This window comes from Alternaria incomplexa (genome assembly GCF_024043165.1).
Source record: "Alternaria incomplexa strain BMP 0042 chromosome Unknown scaffold_6, whole genome shotgun sequence".
Taxonomy (NCBI): domain Eukaryota; kingdom Fungi; phylum Ascomycota; class Dothideomycetes; order Pleosporales; family Pleosporaceae; genus Alternaria; species Alternaria incomplexa.
Genome location: NW_026249855.1, coordinates 791,122 through 808,700, shown reverse-complemented (window position 1 = coordinate 808,700; position 17,579 = coordinate 791,122). Strand labels below are relative to the sequence as shown.

Genomic DNA, 17,579 nt, shown 5'->3' with positions numbered 1-17,579 from the left:
GAAGCATGGTCCGGTGCGACAGACTGGCTATGTGGCGTCCCCGGCCGCTGACACTGGCGTACTGGCCGTTTCACAGCTGCCGCTTGTTGATCGCAGGGCGGCCGCTGAATAGTATCGCCGACCCCGCCGCGCGTTGCATCGCTATTTTCAACTGCCCCGTCATTCTGATCTTCACACTTCCACGCGTCACATCTCCCGCGCCCGTACCAGCCATGTCCAGCGACGCAGCCAACGACCCCGAGATCCTCGCTCATGTCCAGCAGTTCTGGGAGGGCCGCAAGCCTAGCAGTCCCATTTACCAGTTCCTGCTTGACGATATCAAGCTGACCTATGCCTCCAAAGGCGTCGTGCGCGCCCAGCTGCCGCTTACCAAGAACCACGTGAACACGCACGGAAGCATCCATGGCTCCGTCTCCGCGACACTGATAGACTGGGTTGGTGGCATCGCTATCGCAGCTTGGGATAACCGGAGCAAGGCAGGAGTGTCGACAGACATTCACATCTCGTACTTGAGCGGGGCTAAGGATGGTGACACCATTGAAATTGAGGGCAGGGCAGGAAAGGTTGGCGGAACCCTCGCTTTCACCACAGCGACCATATGGAAGCTGGTCGATGGCAAGCCAGGTCCTATCGTAGCCACTGGCTCACACACGAAATTCATAAAGATATGAACCTTTATATGACACGCCATCTTCTTTGAGATCTCGTCCTGCGCTCCATGGTCGATCGAGCTCACTCGGATCGCGAAGATTGACTGACCCTCTCGCTACCATTCCGCGCCTAGCCTTACAGCGACGACAGCATGGGTATGCGGGAGGGTCTTACATACTGTAGATGATCTAATATCATGAGTATCGAATCTGTTCGACAGGAGGCTTTTCTGCTATCCTAATATTGAGTCTCAACCTTTGGACATTTTCTGTAGCTTTGCCAAGGAATCCTCCGGAATCTGGATGTGTTGGAGTAAAAGTAATGCCCCAAGCTCCTCGAACAGGTTCAAGATTTCAACACCACACATCGCTATCGCGAGAGAGGGACACGCGTCGCGTATATTGGCGCCACACCCACGAGCCACACTCGGCCCGTGCCAGCCAATCACAGCACGCTTGAGCCACACATTCAATGCGCCAAGCCTCGCGGTTTCCCAGGCAAGCCACATACTATGCCACAAACACAAGCAGGAGGGGCTGCAATCTGCGAAGTGCAGCGAGTCAAGGATCATGTGTCGTGAAATCAAGTTCATGGCGTATGTCATATGGTGAGCGGGTGGTAGCTCTGACGTCGATACTACCATAAACAAAGGCATAGACATGGGAGAATGGACTCCCAATATCTATAAGGACTCCATAGTCCGCGTAGTACATGCGACGACACACCACTATTCTAAACTACCACTTACTCAAGACCATCTCAATCTGAAGCTTCCACTCTATTCCCATCAGGCACATCACACTAAGCACACGCACTCGTAACTCAACACTGATTCCTCCTACAAGAGCGCTCTTGTCAACGAGCACAACCAAACCGATATCGACTGTATAGAGAAGGAACCTTCCTCCTAATCCAGCGCTCGACTCCACACACCACAAACTCAACATGGGCTGCGCATCCTCCCGCCCCCGCCGCTTCGACGGCAGAGGAACATCCTACGTCGACCATCCCCCCAGCAGACACGACATTGGCGGTATGGGAACAAAATACGGTCGACGGAACGGCAGCGTGGCCGGTCCTGGTACAATTGGGACATCTATGGGACACAGTGGCATCAGCGGCAAACATGGCGGTATGAGCAGTGGCACAGGTATGATCACTGGCACTAGCATGGGCCGATCAAGTCGAACAAGTGGAGGTATGAGTAGCGGCGTGGGTATGGGAAGGTCGAACCGGTCGGGGGGAGGTCTCGGGGGATTGGTGTCGGGGCTTGGGAGGAGCCGGAGATGTTAGTCAGTCGGGAGTGGCAGACTGTTTTGGCGGGGAAGCAGACGAAGCGGTTGGGAGGAGGGAGAAGGAGGGATGTGGAGTGAGTGGATATTGTACTCAGTGGTTTAGGTCACCTAGTTTGTACAGCGCCAATGTTCATCATGCTTCACATTTCTGATCGCTATAAAGCTACCTGGGTATCTACTAGACCCTATGCTGCGTGGACCTGGTCATCCGCGGCTATTGTTCGACCCTGTCACCACGCACAATACCATCTACATGGCGGTACTGAACTTGACCATAGCCCTCTGCTGCACGCCGCCCTTCGCAGGCCAAGCCTGAACGTCGAACCCATCCTCCGCTAGACTATCAACGAGATCACGACCAAAGCCCGTCAAGTCCAACATCAGCGTCTGGAAGAACTTCAAGCGCATGAGTTGGTTGATATGAGGCTTCAGCAGTTCGAGAACGGCCTGGCGCAACATGTCATTCCCATCTACAGTGTTGCGCCAGACGAGAACCAGAGAATCCAGGAAAGAGTTGAGAACCGACGAGACAGGGTCGGCATCGATGTGCTTGTGATCAAACTCGGGATTATGGGAGAAGTCCGTTGGGTCTTCGCCAGAGGGCAGGCCCATACTGAGGACCATTCCAACGATGTTGATGTACTCTCCGATAGCGTGGTCGCATAGCTTGGCGACGTCGTACTTGTTTCCGACAACGTACGCGTGCACGTGGAGGTCCAGAAGGGTGATGTTCTCGTACTCGTGTCGCATGTTGGGGTTGAAGATGTAGATGCCGTCTTGGATGTACTGGATCATGGCTGCGATGGCGTAGGGGAAGTCGTCGCGGACGCGGATGCAGCGTGTTTGACCTTCCTTTGGCGTTGTTAGCGTTCTAGAACATGCTGAGTGTGGAATGTGAACGTACAATGGATGGACCGTCTAGCATCGGTGCAAAGAAGCGCGACTCTGTACACAAGAGGTACTTGTTGAGCTTCATGACCTGCTTGCCCTTGTCGAAAGAGATCATGATGTCGTCCTTCTGAAACTCGGAGAAACAGCTTCGTTGTGTTAGTATTGTTTGTTCACAAATTTCTTGTATATGGTGGTTGCTTACTATTGAAGATCGGTCGACTGCATGGGGAAGACACTGGTACGGGCAGCATTGATATCGACAGCGGACTGCGACGTCAGATCTGGCCGATACCTGCGAGGCGGGTCTAGCAGTGAAAGAGTCTGGAAATGAAGCGCACTCGGAGTCAGCGGACCCACGCCTCCGACTGGGTCCTCGAAGACGATGGGGCCGGGCTCGTTGGAATAAGCACCCAATACCTGATCCAGTGGTGAACTCGAGCCTTGATCTATATCCATGTGGGGGGTGATATAGGTTTGTTCAAAGCCATGGCCGGCGACAGGCAAGTCCGATAGACCACGAAGAGATGAGGTACGTGGAGGAAGCTGAAGACGATGTCGGTAGCCATCGAAGGGCTTGGCAAACTTGTCCTGGGCCGGCAGATATAGTACCTCGTTCTCTTTGTCGGAACCGAACGAGAATGTAGGCGCGTAGAAGATTTGTGGTGTCGAAGCAGGAGACGAGGCGATGACACTGCGGAGGGCCTTGCGATGCGGATGACTCGAGAGATTTGAGGCACCTTGGAAAGCATTGCCGAAAGCACGTTTGCGATCTTGCTGGTTCATGTCGACGTGCTGTTAATATTGACTGCCGTTAAATCGAGTCGCCTGTGGAGGATAGGTAGCATGGAGATCCTCTCCGAAGAAATTTTCGGTATTTATACACCCATGGAAAGTGGAGTGCGTGAGAAACGAGGTGACCGCGTCGTCGTGAGTGAGAGATTTGATAGTAATCACCCCGGTTCGGTGGTGAACGTGAGCGTTTGTCGAATCCTTACACTCTATTGTTGGGCCAGTGAATTGAGGACAGTGGACGCATCTCCGAGTGAGAAGTGAAAAGTGTAGGCCCACGTAATATCGGAACTAGTCAACACTGGTAGCGCGCTTGCCTAGCTGTCGAAAGCGGGATACTGGCTCGGCTTCTTTCACTGTTACTGAGAGAGTCGCTACCGGTCGTACACTATTTCCAGCGCGTTGCCATCTCGTCGAATAGGTCCGCTCTGAAGTCCGGTAGCTCATCCATTGACTCGTATACAAGCGCCATGGTTCTGCCCGTACCATGTATGAAAGCTTGCACATGGTCAGCGCAGAGCTTAATCGCCACGCTCTTGAGACTCTCTGCATTAGCCGTTCGCTCAGGTGCGTAGATAGCGCGAATTGCATGCAGCAACTGCTCTTCCTGGCCATCGACTACCAAAACAATTGCCGCGAGGTCCTCGAATTTCTGGAGTGCGAGTGCCTTCAAGCCGGCTATCCCGTATCGCTCTGCAAGCATATATACGTCAACATGAGAGCGCAGAGTGACCTCCTCGGGTACGTCAAGGTCTGAGCCAGCTAATTGGTCCGTGTAATCCAGTTGGTAACAGTACTGCATCATGGCGGCGACGGCTGCTGGGTTGTCAGCGCTTAGATCAATGATGCCTTTCGGTGATTTCTGCTTGTGTCAGCGCGATCGAGACTGGTGAATTGACTGAACATACTGGCGACATGACAACTGCGCAGACTTTCGAAAACCACCGCGAATGATAGCACATGATTGACCTATCGACGTGGTAGACATCCTGCTTAGATCGCACCACTAGATCAGAGCACTGCCAATCCGCAGCAGGTGGTGAAGTTGAGGTAGCAACGGCCATAGGTGAAGATGGAGTAGGCGTTACGGGAGATGAAGTGGGCAGTGCTTCAGCTTGCTTTGGGGAAACTTCTTGAGGCTTGTTCCTCTGTAAGAAGAGTCGGGCTATTGAGCTGTTCGAAATGGTCTTGCGATGCTTAGGACGGCGATTTTGGTTGTTGATTGAAGGAGTGGAAGAGGCTGCAGTAGAGACTGATGCGTTGGAACTGGTGGAAGACGTCCGATGGAGACCGCCAAAGGATGCGTCGGAAGAAGCTATACTGTGTCTTTGCGAAAGTTCATTGCGAACTACGCTGCCTCGCTTGGAGCCATATATAGCAGAGGGATCCAGGCTAGACAAGTAAGCAATTGCGACATTGAACGTCAACATAAACACTCACACATGGCTACTAACGATGACAGGCGTTACAAACATCTCGGTAGTATTTGACAGTTGCAAGGATACCACGTAAAAGCTCGCGCTGCAGGTATCTCTTGAGGCTTACTTGGACTGTGCGGTTATTGCGGTAATGTAGGAGGTCGCAGATGAGACCACGTCCCTACCGCACCGCTGCTGTATATACGCATTTACAACACCGCCCTCTGGGCGCTCAGAACTCAAACAACTCATGACCACATGGACAGAAGGGTAAAGCGCAGGAAGAAAATCACCTAGCCTCCGGCACTGATGGGTGCAAAAGAAGCGTTCTGATATGAAACTCGTCAACTGCACCAATGGAAGATGGGGAATATATTAGCCGTAGCCCCAGATGGACCAGGATGATGAGGCTTATCGATAGTGTTTAATACCGGAGGTGCATACTCGTGGAACGAGAACAGCCGAGCGCTGGAGAACTGTGGGGTAGCCGCATGGCATTCTCCAAAGAAGTCAGCAGACTGTAGCTGAAACGGGTGCTCTTCTTTATTTCGCATGGCACCTATCCCAAAAAGACAGGTGCGTGGAAGTTTTTCCCACACGGAAGTGTCCAGCGAACGACGAAGGACCGACCGCGAAAGTTTTGATAAGAACTTTGCTCGATACTGCGACAAGGTGAGATCATTGTGAAGTTAAAGGATATGAAAGGACCAGGAAGCGTTTACGTCACTGTAGTTTTGTCGGATGCGTTCGCACAACACTCTGAGTAGGTTCGGGTGTCAGCGTCTGTCGCGCGCTGCCATGCGGATCTGTGGGCGCATTGTGCCCATGTGTGGCAGATCGCCCCGGTGACCGCTTCCGTCCGCAAATGAGCCTCATCTGGGCAGTGACCGTAGTGGCGACTCGATAACGAACACCATTTCGCCTCGTCAGAAATACACTTGCATTTGGAAATACACGTTAAGGTTCCGCATTTTCGATTGCCGATGTTCCCCAGTATTGCCATGGGAAACGCGGCCCACGTGCACGGGTTTTGGTGTCAGTGATGTCATTCCGCGACAAAAGGGCCGAACAGCAACAGGAAATTCCAATTGGCTCCACACGCTCTTTCGACTCCACAGCGCGTCACAGTTCGCGCGCTTTGTTACAGATACCTTCCCATTGGTAATGGCTTGCGTCTGGAAGCCGCTTACATCTACATCTGCAGATCGTGAAGAGATAGAACGAGGCACATCATAGCAGTGAGATGGGCCAATCACTATCAAGGCATTGTCACCGCCCTCGAGGTCGCCACCACCTTTGACGTCGCACTTCTCCCGATTTGCTATCAAGCCACGGGAGTTCTAACCTAACCCGCACCGGTTGACATGTAGGCCTAGATTGACACCCTCTAAGCGTCATGGAGCGTACTACGCCTAGCTAGTCCGATGATGATGCGTTTTCAACATGGGATTTATGCGAAGCGGCTGGAGGCGTTATCAGTATCCCATATAAGAAGATTCTTCGGCGCGTCTGACGAAAGCTTAATTACCCAAACATCTCTCTTCACATATCGATACCCAAGAAATCGTAATCATGGCTCCAAGCGCAACCAACGACAACCAGAATGGCAGCACTCAGCATGCTCCCACTGGCTCAAAGAACGGCGACCAGTTCCGCAGCTATGCCGACGACCGCAACGCCTCATCGGAGGATGTCATCTACACCACATCCAACGGTGTCCCATACCCTCACCCGTACGAGAGCCAAAGAGTAGGCGAGAACGGCCCTCTGCTGCTCCAAGACCACCACCTCGTCGACCTTCTATCACACTTCGACCGTGAGCGTATCCCAGAGCGAGTCGTTCACGCCAAGGGTGCCGGTGCCCATGGTACCTACACAACCACAGAGTCACTTGAGGACCTGTGTATGGCAGACATCTTTAAGCAAGGGAAGTCTTGCCCCGTCACCGTTCGATTCTCGACGGTTGGTGGCGAGTCTGGCTCGCACGACTGCGCCCGTGACCCTAGGGGTTTCAGTGTCAAGTTCCGTACCGACGAAGGCAACTGGGATGTGGTTGCGAACAACACTCCTGTCTTCTTCATTAGGGACCCTGCCAAGTTCCCTCACTTCATCGTAAGTTCCTCCGTGATAGTCGGGTACAAACAGACGCTAAAATTCAGGACAGCATACTCAAAAGCGTGATCCCGCAACCCATCTTACACATGCCGATGATGCGACAGCCTTCTGGGATTTTGCTTCTCAAAACCCGGAGTCCGCCCATCAGTTCATGATCCTCTTCGGTGACCGAGGTATTCCCGATGGCTACCGCAAGATGCATGGATACCACGGCCACACCCACAAGCTTCAGAACAAGAATGGCGACTGGGTATACTGCCAGGTAAGTTCTGACTGTACGAAGTGCATATGAGACATATACTGACTTCGTACCTCTACTACAGTTGCACTTCAAGAGCAAGCAAGGTACCGCTTTCATCACACAAGAAGACTCCTTCAACTACGGCCCTGACTACTCGACCAAGGACCTCTACCAGTCCATCGAGAAGGGTGACTTCCCTGGCTGGGACGTCATGTTCCAGACCATGACAGCCAAGGAGGCCGAGGAGGTCTGGGAGAAGCAGAAGATCAACGTGTTTGACATGACACACGTCTGGCCTCAAAGCCAGTTCCCGCTGCGCAAGGTTGGAGAATTCTTCTTGAACGAGAACGTGCAGAACTACTTCGCCGAGGTCGAGCAAGTCGCGTTCAACCCTGCACACTTGGTACCAGGTATCGAGCCCAGTGCGGACCCCCTCCTCCAGTCCCGCCTGTTTTCCTACCCCGACACCCACCGCCACCGTATCGGCGCCAACTACCAACAACTGCCGGTCAACTCTCCACGTGTCGCATACCGCATGGGTAACTTCCAGCGAGATGGCAACATGGCATTCTACAACCAGGGATCGAGGCCCAACTATCTCAGCAGCATTCAGCCCATCAGCTTCAAGGAGCGTACTGTCGACCTCGATAAGCTCCACGGCAACTTCACCGGCGAGGCGATTACCTTTTTGTCCGAGATCCGCCCAGAGGACTTCAACGCACCACGCACATTGTGGGAGAAGGTCTTCGACGATGCTGCCAAGGACCGCTGGGTCAACAACATCTCTGGCCACATGTCGACCGTGTCCAACAAGGAGATCATCAAGCGCCAGATCGCCATCTTCAGGGAAGTGTCTGAGGATATCGCCTCGCGTCTGGAGAAGGCCACTGGTGTCCAGGGCTACCCCGGTATCGCCAACCTGCGATTCAACGGAACACACAACGGCATGGCCAAGTCCAAGGACAACAAGGTTGCCAATGGTATGACTGGCATCAGCGCGAAGTACGCTGAGAAGAACAAGACCAACGGTGCTGCCAAGGCTGGTACGCACAAGGAGATCATTGAGGGCAAGGCTTAAGGCTTTCTGTGGATAGAAAGATATTTGTATATTTAGCGAATGAAGTTTAATACCCTTTCAAGATTGTTGATGTGTTGTCCCCGAGCTTGACTGATCCGCTCCTCTTGTGTTCTCAACTCATACAGCGAAAAAGCTGAAGAGGCCTGCAATCTACAATATGACAACAATGAGCGAATATGAACATGGGGCGTCGATATGCGCAGTTTCTCCCTTCAGTAAGGTGTTGTGACAGGCGCTCAAGCGGTAATGATGTGTTTCGCGTGAATCAAGGGCCAGTGGCAATGCACGCAGGCGGTGGGACCCCTCGCGCGAAGCGAGCTAGCGCGACTGCCTCATCGGCAGCGGATCACTGGGCAACTTCTGAATCGAAACCTGCCAGCCAGCACCTTGTGCCCCTCACCGATATTCTCCCCAAAGCGCTCGACGTACCCAGATCAAAGTCGCAGATATTCCATCTCGCTCCCTTGTACGCTCTCAAAGTCATCGACAGCCTCTACGCGCACGGATCCGCCATGCTGCTAGGGAAGCAAGGGTCGGATGAACCCACGTCACGTGACGCGGATTACGGTTGGCGTGTTGGTCCACCTGGGCAATGGGTTCCATTTCGCGTTCCGCCCGCTAGAGCGTGAGGAGTAAAATCGAGTCCTGGCAGCTCGGTCACTCCCACAGCATTGTCCCGGTCCAGCTCCCCAGACGCCCGCTCCAAGTCATATCATGTTCCTATCGCACCTCGGCATTCTTTTCCAGTCGTCCATCCATTCCCTTGCCGCGCTCTGAAGCTCGTGGAGCTTTTGGCCCGCTGTCTCCGCACCTGCAGCGTCACCGTTGCGCTCCAGCAGACACCACTGTCGCCGACGAGAGCGTCGTCATTGCGCGATAGCGACGCCTCTGCCATTGACTTGCATCGCTTCCGTCACGTCACGGTCCACTACCGCGTCCTTCTAGTCCTTCCTCCCGCCTCTGACCTCGTTCGGCCGGCCACCCTCCCAAGCGCATCCAACACCACCCAGCTCGCCAGCATCGCCCTCGCTCATACACTGCTCAGCTATTGCATTTGCCGATAGCGACAGCTACAGGAACAATGTCGCCGCGACGGTCATCGCGGGCTCGCACCACCCAGCCCCCACCCAGCGTCGCAACGCACAGCAACTCCTCATCCTCCGTCTCATCAGCGCGTACCGATCGTGCATCCAGAGTCAATCCCAAACAGACATCGCCGCCAAAGTCGTCGACCCCACACTCGCTCTCCTCGGAAGAGCCCGAAGAACCGCCTCACGGCGTGCAGCCCGAGCCGCCTCTGACACGCCGACGAACACGCGAGCACGACAATGACGAGGATGAGTCGGCGAAGCTCGACGACGAGCTCGAAGACGACATCGCAGAGGAGGATGAGGTCACCCGATGCGTGTGTGGCTACCAGGAGTACCCGGGCCCGCCATCCGACACTCCCAAGTCCATGTCTGCTCTCGCGGACCCAGATGTGCAAGCCGATGAACTTGGCGGACTGTTCATTCAGTGCGACGTCTGCAAGGTCTGGCAACACGGAGGCTGTGTAGGCATCATGGACGAAGCTGCCAGCCCAGACGAGTACTTCTGCGAGGAGTGCAGGAAAGACCTCCACAAGGTCACAACAAGTCCCAAAGGGTACGTGCTTGTCTTTATCGGCGCTTTCATTTGAGCTTTGTACCCCGCTACGAGTTTCTCTGCCTTTGGTCTCGAGCCCTAGACTTCCTCCATCGCGCGACCACTACTTTACCATCTATGGAGAGCTGACGAGATTGCCATTTTAGTCAAAAGTACTCTCGATACCTCCCCGTCTACGACCAACAACACGGCAAGAACCGCAAATCTTCTGTTTCCAAGGAATCGGATGGACACCCAGGCAAAGACAAGGATCGCAACAATAGGGCGAGTGTAGATTCCTTTGGCAAGCGTCGGTCGACCATGAACAGTCGAGCTGCCTACGACGAAGACGAGGTGCTACGCAAGGTACTCGAAGAAAGCAAGCATGAGGGCGGTACAGCCTCAGAGAACGGCAATCGAAAGAAGCGGAGTCGCGACGACAGCGAAGAGTGAGTCTTGCTTGCTGCTCCATGTGCCACTAGAGACATGTAGCTGACAATCTGCAGGACAAAGCCAGAGATCAAACGACAGCGAACCGGCTCTCGCTCCCCTAGCAATTCGCCAGTGATAGAATCGGAAGATGATAGTACAAAGGCATCTGCTCCTAAGCAAAAGCCTCGCGGAGCTGCGGCAAAGAGTCAACGCGAAAAAGAACAGCGCGAGAAGGAGCGCGAAAGTCACCGAAACGAAGCCGCGAATCGACGGAAAGGCCGTGCAGAGCGAAGAAAGGGAGACGGTATGAATTGTGCTTAGTGAAGTAAGGCTTTGGCTGACAGTCGCTAGATACAGAGGAACCCGAGCCCACACCTGCCCCTACCATCGAAGAGCCCGTTATGGCCCCAATCGCGACCGAAGCTACAATCCCCGATACCCCCGTCGCAGAACCCAAGCCTGCGCCTGCCCCACGGAGAGGTGGACGTCCACCACAGAAGGCTCGTGGTCGACTTGGGCGGAATCAGTACTCAAGAGACACCATGCCCGCGACCAACGGCACTTCACCCAAGAACGACATCGCACAGTCTCCGCAAACGAACATGACAAACGGAGCGAGCAATGGGCATGACAGCAGCGATGGCACAGCCGGACAAAAACCTACCAAGACAAAGAATTGGCGGTTGCAAAAACTTTCCTGGAACGATATACGAAGGCCAGCCGGAGCTATGCAGAGCTACATAGCTCAACGACAGGTCGAGATGGCTACAGGGGAGAAACATGGAAGCCTCGCTCCGGCAGTCCAACCGGCAAACGGCGAGCTGACCCAAGAGCAGCAGAAGGACGAGGATACAGACCTGGCGAAGTTCAAGAACTTGAGCACTACACAGATGATGGACTTCTTGAGTCGGGATCTGGTGCATTGGCAGCAGATGATCACTGAGCCAACGGATAAGTCGCCAAAGTGACACGAGGATCACACAGCTCTCGATCTCGGCGGCGGCGTACTGCTCACTTGATTTTCTTTTACAAACACGGCGCATTCATCACATGTTGCATGAGCCCAATGGGTATGGCATACCAGCGGCATTTTCTTTACACATTGGCGTTTTCATCGGTCATTTACGGATACCCTCCACTTGGCTTTCGACGCCAGACTACCTCCTGGCGCACTCTCCTTTCACATGACTTCGACGCTATTTGTATCGAATCTTTTCTTATGTAGTATATATACTCCGGGTGTAACGAACCACGACTAGGCTAGAGCAATGCTCCCGTCGTCGCATCCTAATGTATACGAAAATAAGGTTCTCAAACAACTGCAGCGTCTTTGTCTCATCGTCACCAATTATCCTGTGATTTTGCGTCTTATCCTATCCTATTCTACTCTGAGCTACCGAGCTTTATCTCCAACACACCCATGACGGGGTTCGCCTTCAACAACTCCAGTATCGCCGGGAAGTTCTCATCCGTCACGACGGTATATTCGGGCCAGATCTTGCCATCCCGCGTCTTGGTATCCCAGTGTATTCTGAACTCTTGAATCGTCTCTTTGGGGCCGTCGGCGGCCTTGTGCTTCGCCATGACTGTGGTTTCATCGTTAGCGATAAGTCCCAAGCTGTCTGTCTGGCATGTGGTGTGGTCGGCTTCGACGTACATTCAGCGCAGTTGGGGCTCGAGGATATTGTAGTGGTGATCTGCGCGTTGAGCGACTTCAACGTGATCTTAGAGGACGTGTCGAGCAAGAGAAACTCATGGCGGTTGGAGGGTGGGAGCGTGAAGAGGAGGGGGAGGGACATTGTTGCTGCTGTTGTTGTGTTTTTGGTGTCAAGTCTGTTTGGATGCGTGTGTGTGCTTTAGAGAAGGACCTGGGAAGCCTCACAAGTCGTTATTACCACAAGACTGCGCTTTGCAGGTTTCATAGACTTCCAAGGTTGCATGCGTGGTACATGGATCCCGATTTACGTCATCGGCATGGGTCGCGCTCTGCCGTTGGACGCGTTGCAGCGCGTGGCTGACAGGGGTGTGTTTGCCCCGCTCTTCATCGAATTCTCGTCGTGGGTCTGGATGCGAACTATTGGAATCCTAAAGACGGAAGAAGAACACGCTGCTTTGAACGAGCGTGATTTCCGCGACAGAACTATCATTGCTATCATATACTATGCAAGCACTCTCTTGGCCCCATCTATGGATCACGGATGATAATGCAGGTACTTCAAACCTCGATGCGAAATCTATCTACAACCCCTTAATCTTCTCCTCTAATGCACGTTTGATAGCTGAAGTCTTGTTAGCAAAATTCTGATCAACAATCAGGCCAAGAGATGACTTACCGTTGCAGCTCTCATTCGCATCGCCAAACAACATCTTCGTATTCTCCATGAAGAACATCGGATTGGGTACATCAGCGTATCCACTCGCCATACCCCTCTTCATAATAACAACCTGCTTGCTCTTCCACGCATGCAGCACCGGCATACCCGCAATCGCACTACCAGGCTCCAGCGCGATGGGATTAACGGTATCGTTTGCGCCGATAACGAGGGTGACATCCGTATCCGGGAAGTCGTCGTTGATCTCGTCCATCTCGAGGACGATATCATATGGAACGGATGCTTCAGCGAGGAGCACGTTGCACTGTCCTGGCATGCGGCCTGCGACTGGATGAATGGCAAAGCGCACGTTGATGCCTTTCGCACGCAGACTCTTGACAAAGTCGGCGAGTGCGTACTGCGCTTTCGACACGGCCATGCCGTAACCGACGACGATGATGACGTTTTCTGCGTTGACGAGAGCTTCGGCTGTTTCTTCGGATGTGGTCTTCGTTATCTCGCCCTCGACCTTGGTCTGGGACTGGACTGTGGGAGCTATACCGCCGAAGAGCACGTTGGTAAGGCTTCGGTTCATGGCAACGCACATAATATATGAGAGAATTGAGCCTGATACCCCGATGAGGGCGCCTGCAGAGAAAGAGGTACGAAGTCAGTATATGTCTCACATGCATTTCATACAGCCAGGACTTACCAACACTTGTTAGGAGTGGGTTATCCAGCATGAAACCCTCGGCTACTAATGCGAACCCGGAATATGCGTTGAGTACTGTGATAACAACTGGCATATCTGCTCCGCCAATTGCAGCAGTGGTCGTGTAGCCTTTGACAAAGGACAGAGCCGCATTACCAACGAGGCATGCAGCGCCAATGAGAGGTGCGCCTGGCGCATAGGTCAAGAAGGCGCCCATGGTTGCTACGTTTGCTCCAAGCAATGTGCTGTTGATGAGATGTCGGCCAGGCAGCGCCAGAGGTTTCGAACTCATCTTCGCAGCTAGCTTGAGAAAAGCGACAATTGATCCGGTAAATGTAACGCCGCCGATGAGAACACCAAGGTAAGCGGAAACCATATGAAGAGTTGAAATATCGCCAGAGTGACCCAGGACGCTACCGATACTCGTGAGTACAGCAGCGAGACCGACGACCGAATGCAGTGCCGCGACCGTCTGAGGTAGCGAGGTAGGTGTGATCCTTCGTCCGATCATCAATCCAGCAACAGTACCCACCGTAGCGAGACCAGCGAACTGGGTGAGAACATCAGAAGAAAAGCCGACGGCAGCCAGTGATGCGAGAAAACCTGAGAAAACACCAAGTATGCCCAAGAAATTGCCGCGACGAGCTGCATAGTGGTACGAAGTCAGTAAACGTCTCACATGCACTTCGTACAGTCGTGACTTACCTGTTGTTTGCGACGCAAGTCCTGACAACGAGGTCACGCAGAGAACACTACTGACAAGGTAACCTGCTTGGACCAGACCTGCCATGCCAGTGGAAGCTGCTGCGATGAAACCGCCACCAAACAGAGCTGCGGGTACTGCATAAAGCCAGGGATACTCTTTGGGATCAGTAGGTCGTCTGAACATATCAAGCATACGCTTAGATATAACAAACCCGCCTGAGATGTTAACGAAAGCCAATAGAACCGACAAGGCTCCGAGGGTTTGCGGGATGGTCTCGGGCAGATAGCCGCCACCCATGGCGTACAAGCCGCCAACACCGATGATACCAGAGATGGCGTTCGTTACGCTCATAAGTGGAGAATGCAAGGCAGGTGCAACGCCCCAGACCACTGTAAGTTATTAGCATGAACAGTAAGATATCTTAGAACAGCCAAAGCGTAGTTCGAAAAATACATACTAGTAAGAAGTTAGCAAAATATTCTGAAAGCTATTCGTGGCGGCTACTTTACCCTCGGTATCCGATCAGACTGGCGAGAGAAAAAACGAAAGCTTGGGACATGAACAGTGGGCCCGTGAATTTACCTAGAGTCAGTGCAGCAGTCATACCAGCCGTCACGCTAGCTACCTGTCGAGACTGCGTTTGCCATGGTGTCAGAGCGACAGCGTTGGCAATTTGATCTGCCGGCGAAGGTGCGGGTTTGGCTTGAACTGGTGGAGGGGCTGGACGCGGAGCTGGTGGAAGGATCTTGCCATTGTATGTGACAATGGCTCCGCGAGTGACTTCGTCAGTGAGATCGACATCATAGTACTTCTCCTTCTTGTCTTTTGGGTTGAGCGAAAGCAGGAACTTGGTGACGTTGTTGGAGTACAGAGTTGACGACTGGGTGGGTAGACGGGATGGAAGATCGGTGTATCCTGCACTCGCGGTAAATATTGGATCACCTCAGGGAGTCACAAAAATATACCTATAACGGATACTCCTTTGTAGTCCACCAGCTTTCCCGGCTGCGTAGCTTCGCAGTTACCGCCAGCTTCAGCCGCTAGATCCACGATGACGGAGCCGGGTTTCATTGCGCCGAGCATGGCCTTGGTGATAAGCTTCGGTGCGGGCTTGCCTGGGATCAGGGCAGTGGTAATGACGATATCAACCTCTCGGCACTGGTCATAGAACAGTTTCATCTCCGCCTCGATGAACTCCTTGGACATTACTTTGGCATAACCGCCAGCTCCGGAGCCGTCCTCGGCGATATCGACTTCAATAAATTCCGCACCTAGAGATTGGACCTGCTCACGTGCTGCAGATCTAGTGTCGAAACCACGAACAATGGCACCCATACGTCGAGCCGTCGCGATTGCTGCAGAGATAGAGATACGAAGTCAGTATATGTCCCACATGCACTTCGTACAGTCAGAACTTACCACTCAGACCCGCGACACCGGCACCGATTACGAGGACCTTGCAAGGAGGGATCTAGCAACGTTTAGCAGGGGTCTAAACTGGATGAAGTGACGATCACCTTTCCAGCAGCAGTCACTTGGCCAGTCAAAAAGCGACCAAAGTGATTAGACGCTTCCAAAACGGCTTTGTAACCCGCAATGTTCGCCATTGACGACAGTGCATCGAAAACTTGCGCTCGTGAGATACGCGGAATCATGTCCATTGCGAATGCAGTGGCCTTGCGGGAAGCAATTCGATCAACGGTCGGCTTGTTCTGCATCGGGTACAGCATTGAGATGACGGTTGCGCCCTCTCGGATGGCATCCACTTCGCTGTCTTTTCCATCGATGCTAAGGGCCCGGACCTTGAGCAGGATATCACTCTCTGAGAAGACATTCCTGCGGTCGACTGTCTGCGCGCCAGCTTGCTCAAACGCTTCATCCGTAAACTGCGCAGCACTGCCAGCTCCACGCTCGATGAGAATGCGCGAGAAGCCTTTCTTGAGTAAAAGTTTCACGTTCTGCAAAATAAGGTTGTCAAGTAAGTACGTGTCTCAAAGACAGCGAATGCGAGAGGAGACTATACCTGTGGCGTAATCGCGACCCTTCGTTCGCCAGGATAGCTTTCCTTAGGTACTCCAATAGTGAGGTTGGAATAAGGACCTGCGGTGAACGGCGGGGTGCTAGGTAGCTCCTCGTCGTGCGGATCCGATGCCTGCCCGGATGCATACCGCGCGACAGCGGTAACCTGCGAGACATGGTGCTGCAGGGACAGCGCGGGTGGGTGCGGGCGGCTAAGTCCCCGAAGGCTTGTTGTAGCCAAAGTATGTTTTGAAGAACGATCACCACGTTCCAGCAGAGGTGTTGCTTTCAGACCAGAGGTGACAGCACACTGCTTCAGAGTAGCAAGTAAGCTGCCCCGCTGCGGGCGAAGAGCAAGCGCCCTACGGCCAGCGAGACAGTTCAGAGAAGGACTCATGCTGTCTCGAATGAAAACGAGCAAAGGGTGAAGCTGGGAACCCGCATCTGTTGGCGATTTCCAAAGTTGTTCCGAAAGAAGGCACGACTAGCAGCTGAAAGAAGGCCAGAATGCAGTGTGAGTGAGCACCACAAGTGCCACGGGTTGCGAGACATGGTGGTACAATAAGGCGGTACCTTTGGGCCGCGTTTCCCTTTCTCGTGTTTGTGTTCTGCCGAATTAAACACGACCGCGCAGCGCTTCCCCGCACTCCTCCACTCTGCCCTGCATGAACCCAGCCCAGGGTTCGCGAGCCCAAGAGACATATTATAACGCACTCCTCTCCTCCTCATGCAATCACGACGGTTTCCATGCGAAAAGAGGTGCGTCTTGATCGCTTGAAAATAAAGTTTGCAATCCAGAACGTTACGGGTGTTTACTCAAAACGTTGTCTCCTCACGGAAGATGGGTGAAGGTTCCCCGCTCGTGCCAGGCGATCACGCGCTGTGGGGCACAGACCCAACCGTTTGGTATATCTTCCGTTCGAAGCGCGCTTGGTGTCTTAGGTTCCGTCCACCGACTCATGCTGTTAGCACCTCGTTCAAGAAAATTCGATACCCTGGAGCCTATGTGGACTTCATATTATTAACTTTGCATGTATGCATCTTGATGTATGCTGCAGACCTGTTCATGTGTTTTGTTGTATGAGGTGTTATAGACATCGCAGCGAATGTAGTGAATCACACAGTCGATCGACGCGCACACGTGGAGGGGTCTTCGAATACACAGGGCTGACTGTTCAAGCATCATCGTCAAAATCGTCGTACGATCGATTGGGATCTTTTGAGCTAGGCTAGCAGATGAGTTGGTTCATTCAGGACGGTGCTGAGATGGGCAGAGGAAGGCAAATTCAAAGAGCAC

General features: G+C 53.2%; 7 protein-coding genes across 7 annotated transcripts; 3 read left to right on the top strand and 4 right to left on the bottom strand.

The window, feature by feature from the left end:
- Positions 1–29: 29 nt before the first annotated feature.
- On the top strand, positions 30–671 carry J4E90_004819 (uncharacterized protein; the record flags this gene model as incomplete). Its single annotated transcript, XM_051434381.1, has 1 exon — positions 30–671. The coding sequence occupies one exon, from the start codon at positions 30–32 to the stop codon at positions 669–671; it is 642 nt and encodes a 213-aa protein (XP_051291637.1).
- A 1,524-nt stretch (positions 672–2,195) lies between these two features.
- On the bottom strand, positions 2,196–3,620 carry J4E90_004818 (uncharacterized protein; the record flags this gene model as incomplete). Its single annotated transcript, XM_051434380.1, has 3 exons — positions 2,196–2,798; positions 2,851–2,983; positions 3,058–3,620. 3 exons carry the CDS (start codon positions 3,618–3,620, stop codon positions 2,196–2,198), a joined length of 1,299 nt encoding a protein of 432 aa, XP_051291636.1.
- Positions 3,621–4,014: 394 nt separating this feature from the next.
- Positions 4,015–4,543, bottom strand: J4E90_004817 (uncharacterized protein; the record flags this gene model as incomplete). Its single annotated transcript, XM_051434379.1, has 2 exons — positions 4,015–4,488; positions 4,535–4,543. 2 exons carry the CDS (start codon positions 4,541–4,543, stop codon positions 4,015–4,017), a joined length of 483 nt encoding a protein of 160 aa, XP_051291635.1.
- A 2,073-nt stretch (positions 4,544–6,616) lies between these two features.
- On the top strand, positions 6,617–8,478 carry J4E90_004816 (uncharacterized protein; the record flags this gene model as incomplete). Its single annotated transcript, XM_051434378.1, has 3 exons — positions 6,617–7,156; positions 7,209–7,421; positions 7,483–8,478. The coding sequence occupies 3 exons, from the start codon at positions 6,617–6,619 to the stop codon at positions 8,476–8,478; spliced, it is 1,749 nt and encodes a 582-aa protein (XP_051291634.1).
- Positions 8,479–9,559: 1,081 nt separating this feature from the next.
- J4E90_004815 (uncharacterized protein) lies at positions 9,560–11,501 on the top strand (the record flags this gene model as incomplete). The annotated part of the gene is made up of 4 exons (XM_051434377.1): positions 9,560–10,122; positions 10,269–10,550; positions 10,608–10,837; positions 10,885–11,501. The coding sequence occupies 4 exons, from the start codon at positions 9,560–9,562 to the stop codon at positions 11,499–11,501; spliced, it is 1,692 nt and encodes a 563-aa protein (XP_051291633.1).
- A 415-nt stretch (positions 11,502–11,916) lies between these two features.
- On the bottom strand, positions 11,917–12,332 carry J4E90_004814 (uncharacterized protein; the record flags this gene model as incomplete). The annotated part of the gene is made up of 2 exons (XM_051434376.1): positions 11,917–12,119; positions 12,191–12,332. 2 exons carry the CDS (start codon positions 12,330–12,332, stop codon positions 11,917–11,919), a joined length of 345 nt encoding a protein of 114 aa, XP_051291632.1.
- Positions 12,333–12,771: 439 nt separating this feature from the next.
- Positions 12,772–16,459, bottom strand: J4E90_004813 (uncharacterized protein; the record flags this gene model as incomplete). The annotated part of the gene is made up of 9 exons (XM_051434375.1): positions 12,772–12,812; positions 12,867–13,400; positions 13,558–14,160; positions 14,263–14,652; positions 14,870–15,178; positions 15,229–15,618; positions 15,683–15,734; positions 15,781–16,196; positions 16,432–16,459. The coding sequence occupies 9 exons, from the start codon at positions 16,457–16,459 to the stop codon at positions 12,772–12,774; spliced, it is 2,763 nt and encodes a 920-aa protein (XP_051291631.1).
- Between the last annotated feature and the right edge of the window lie 1,120 nt (positions 16,460–17,579).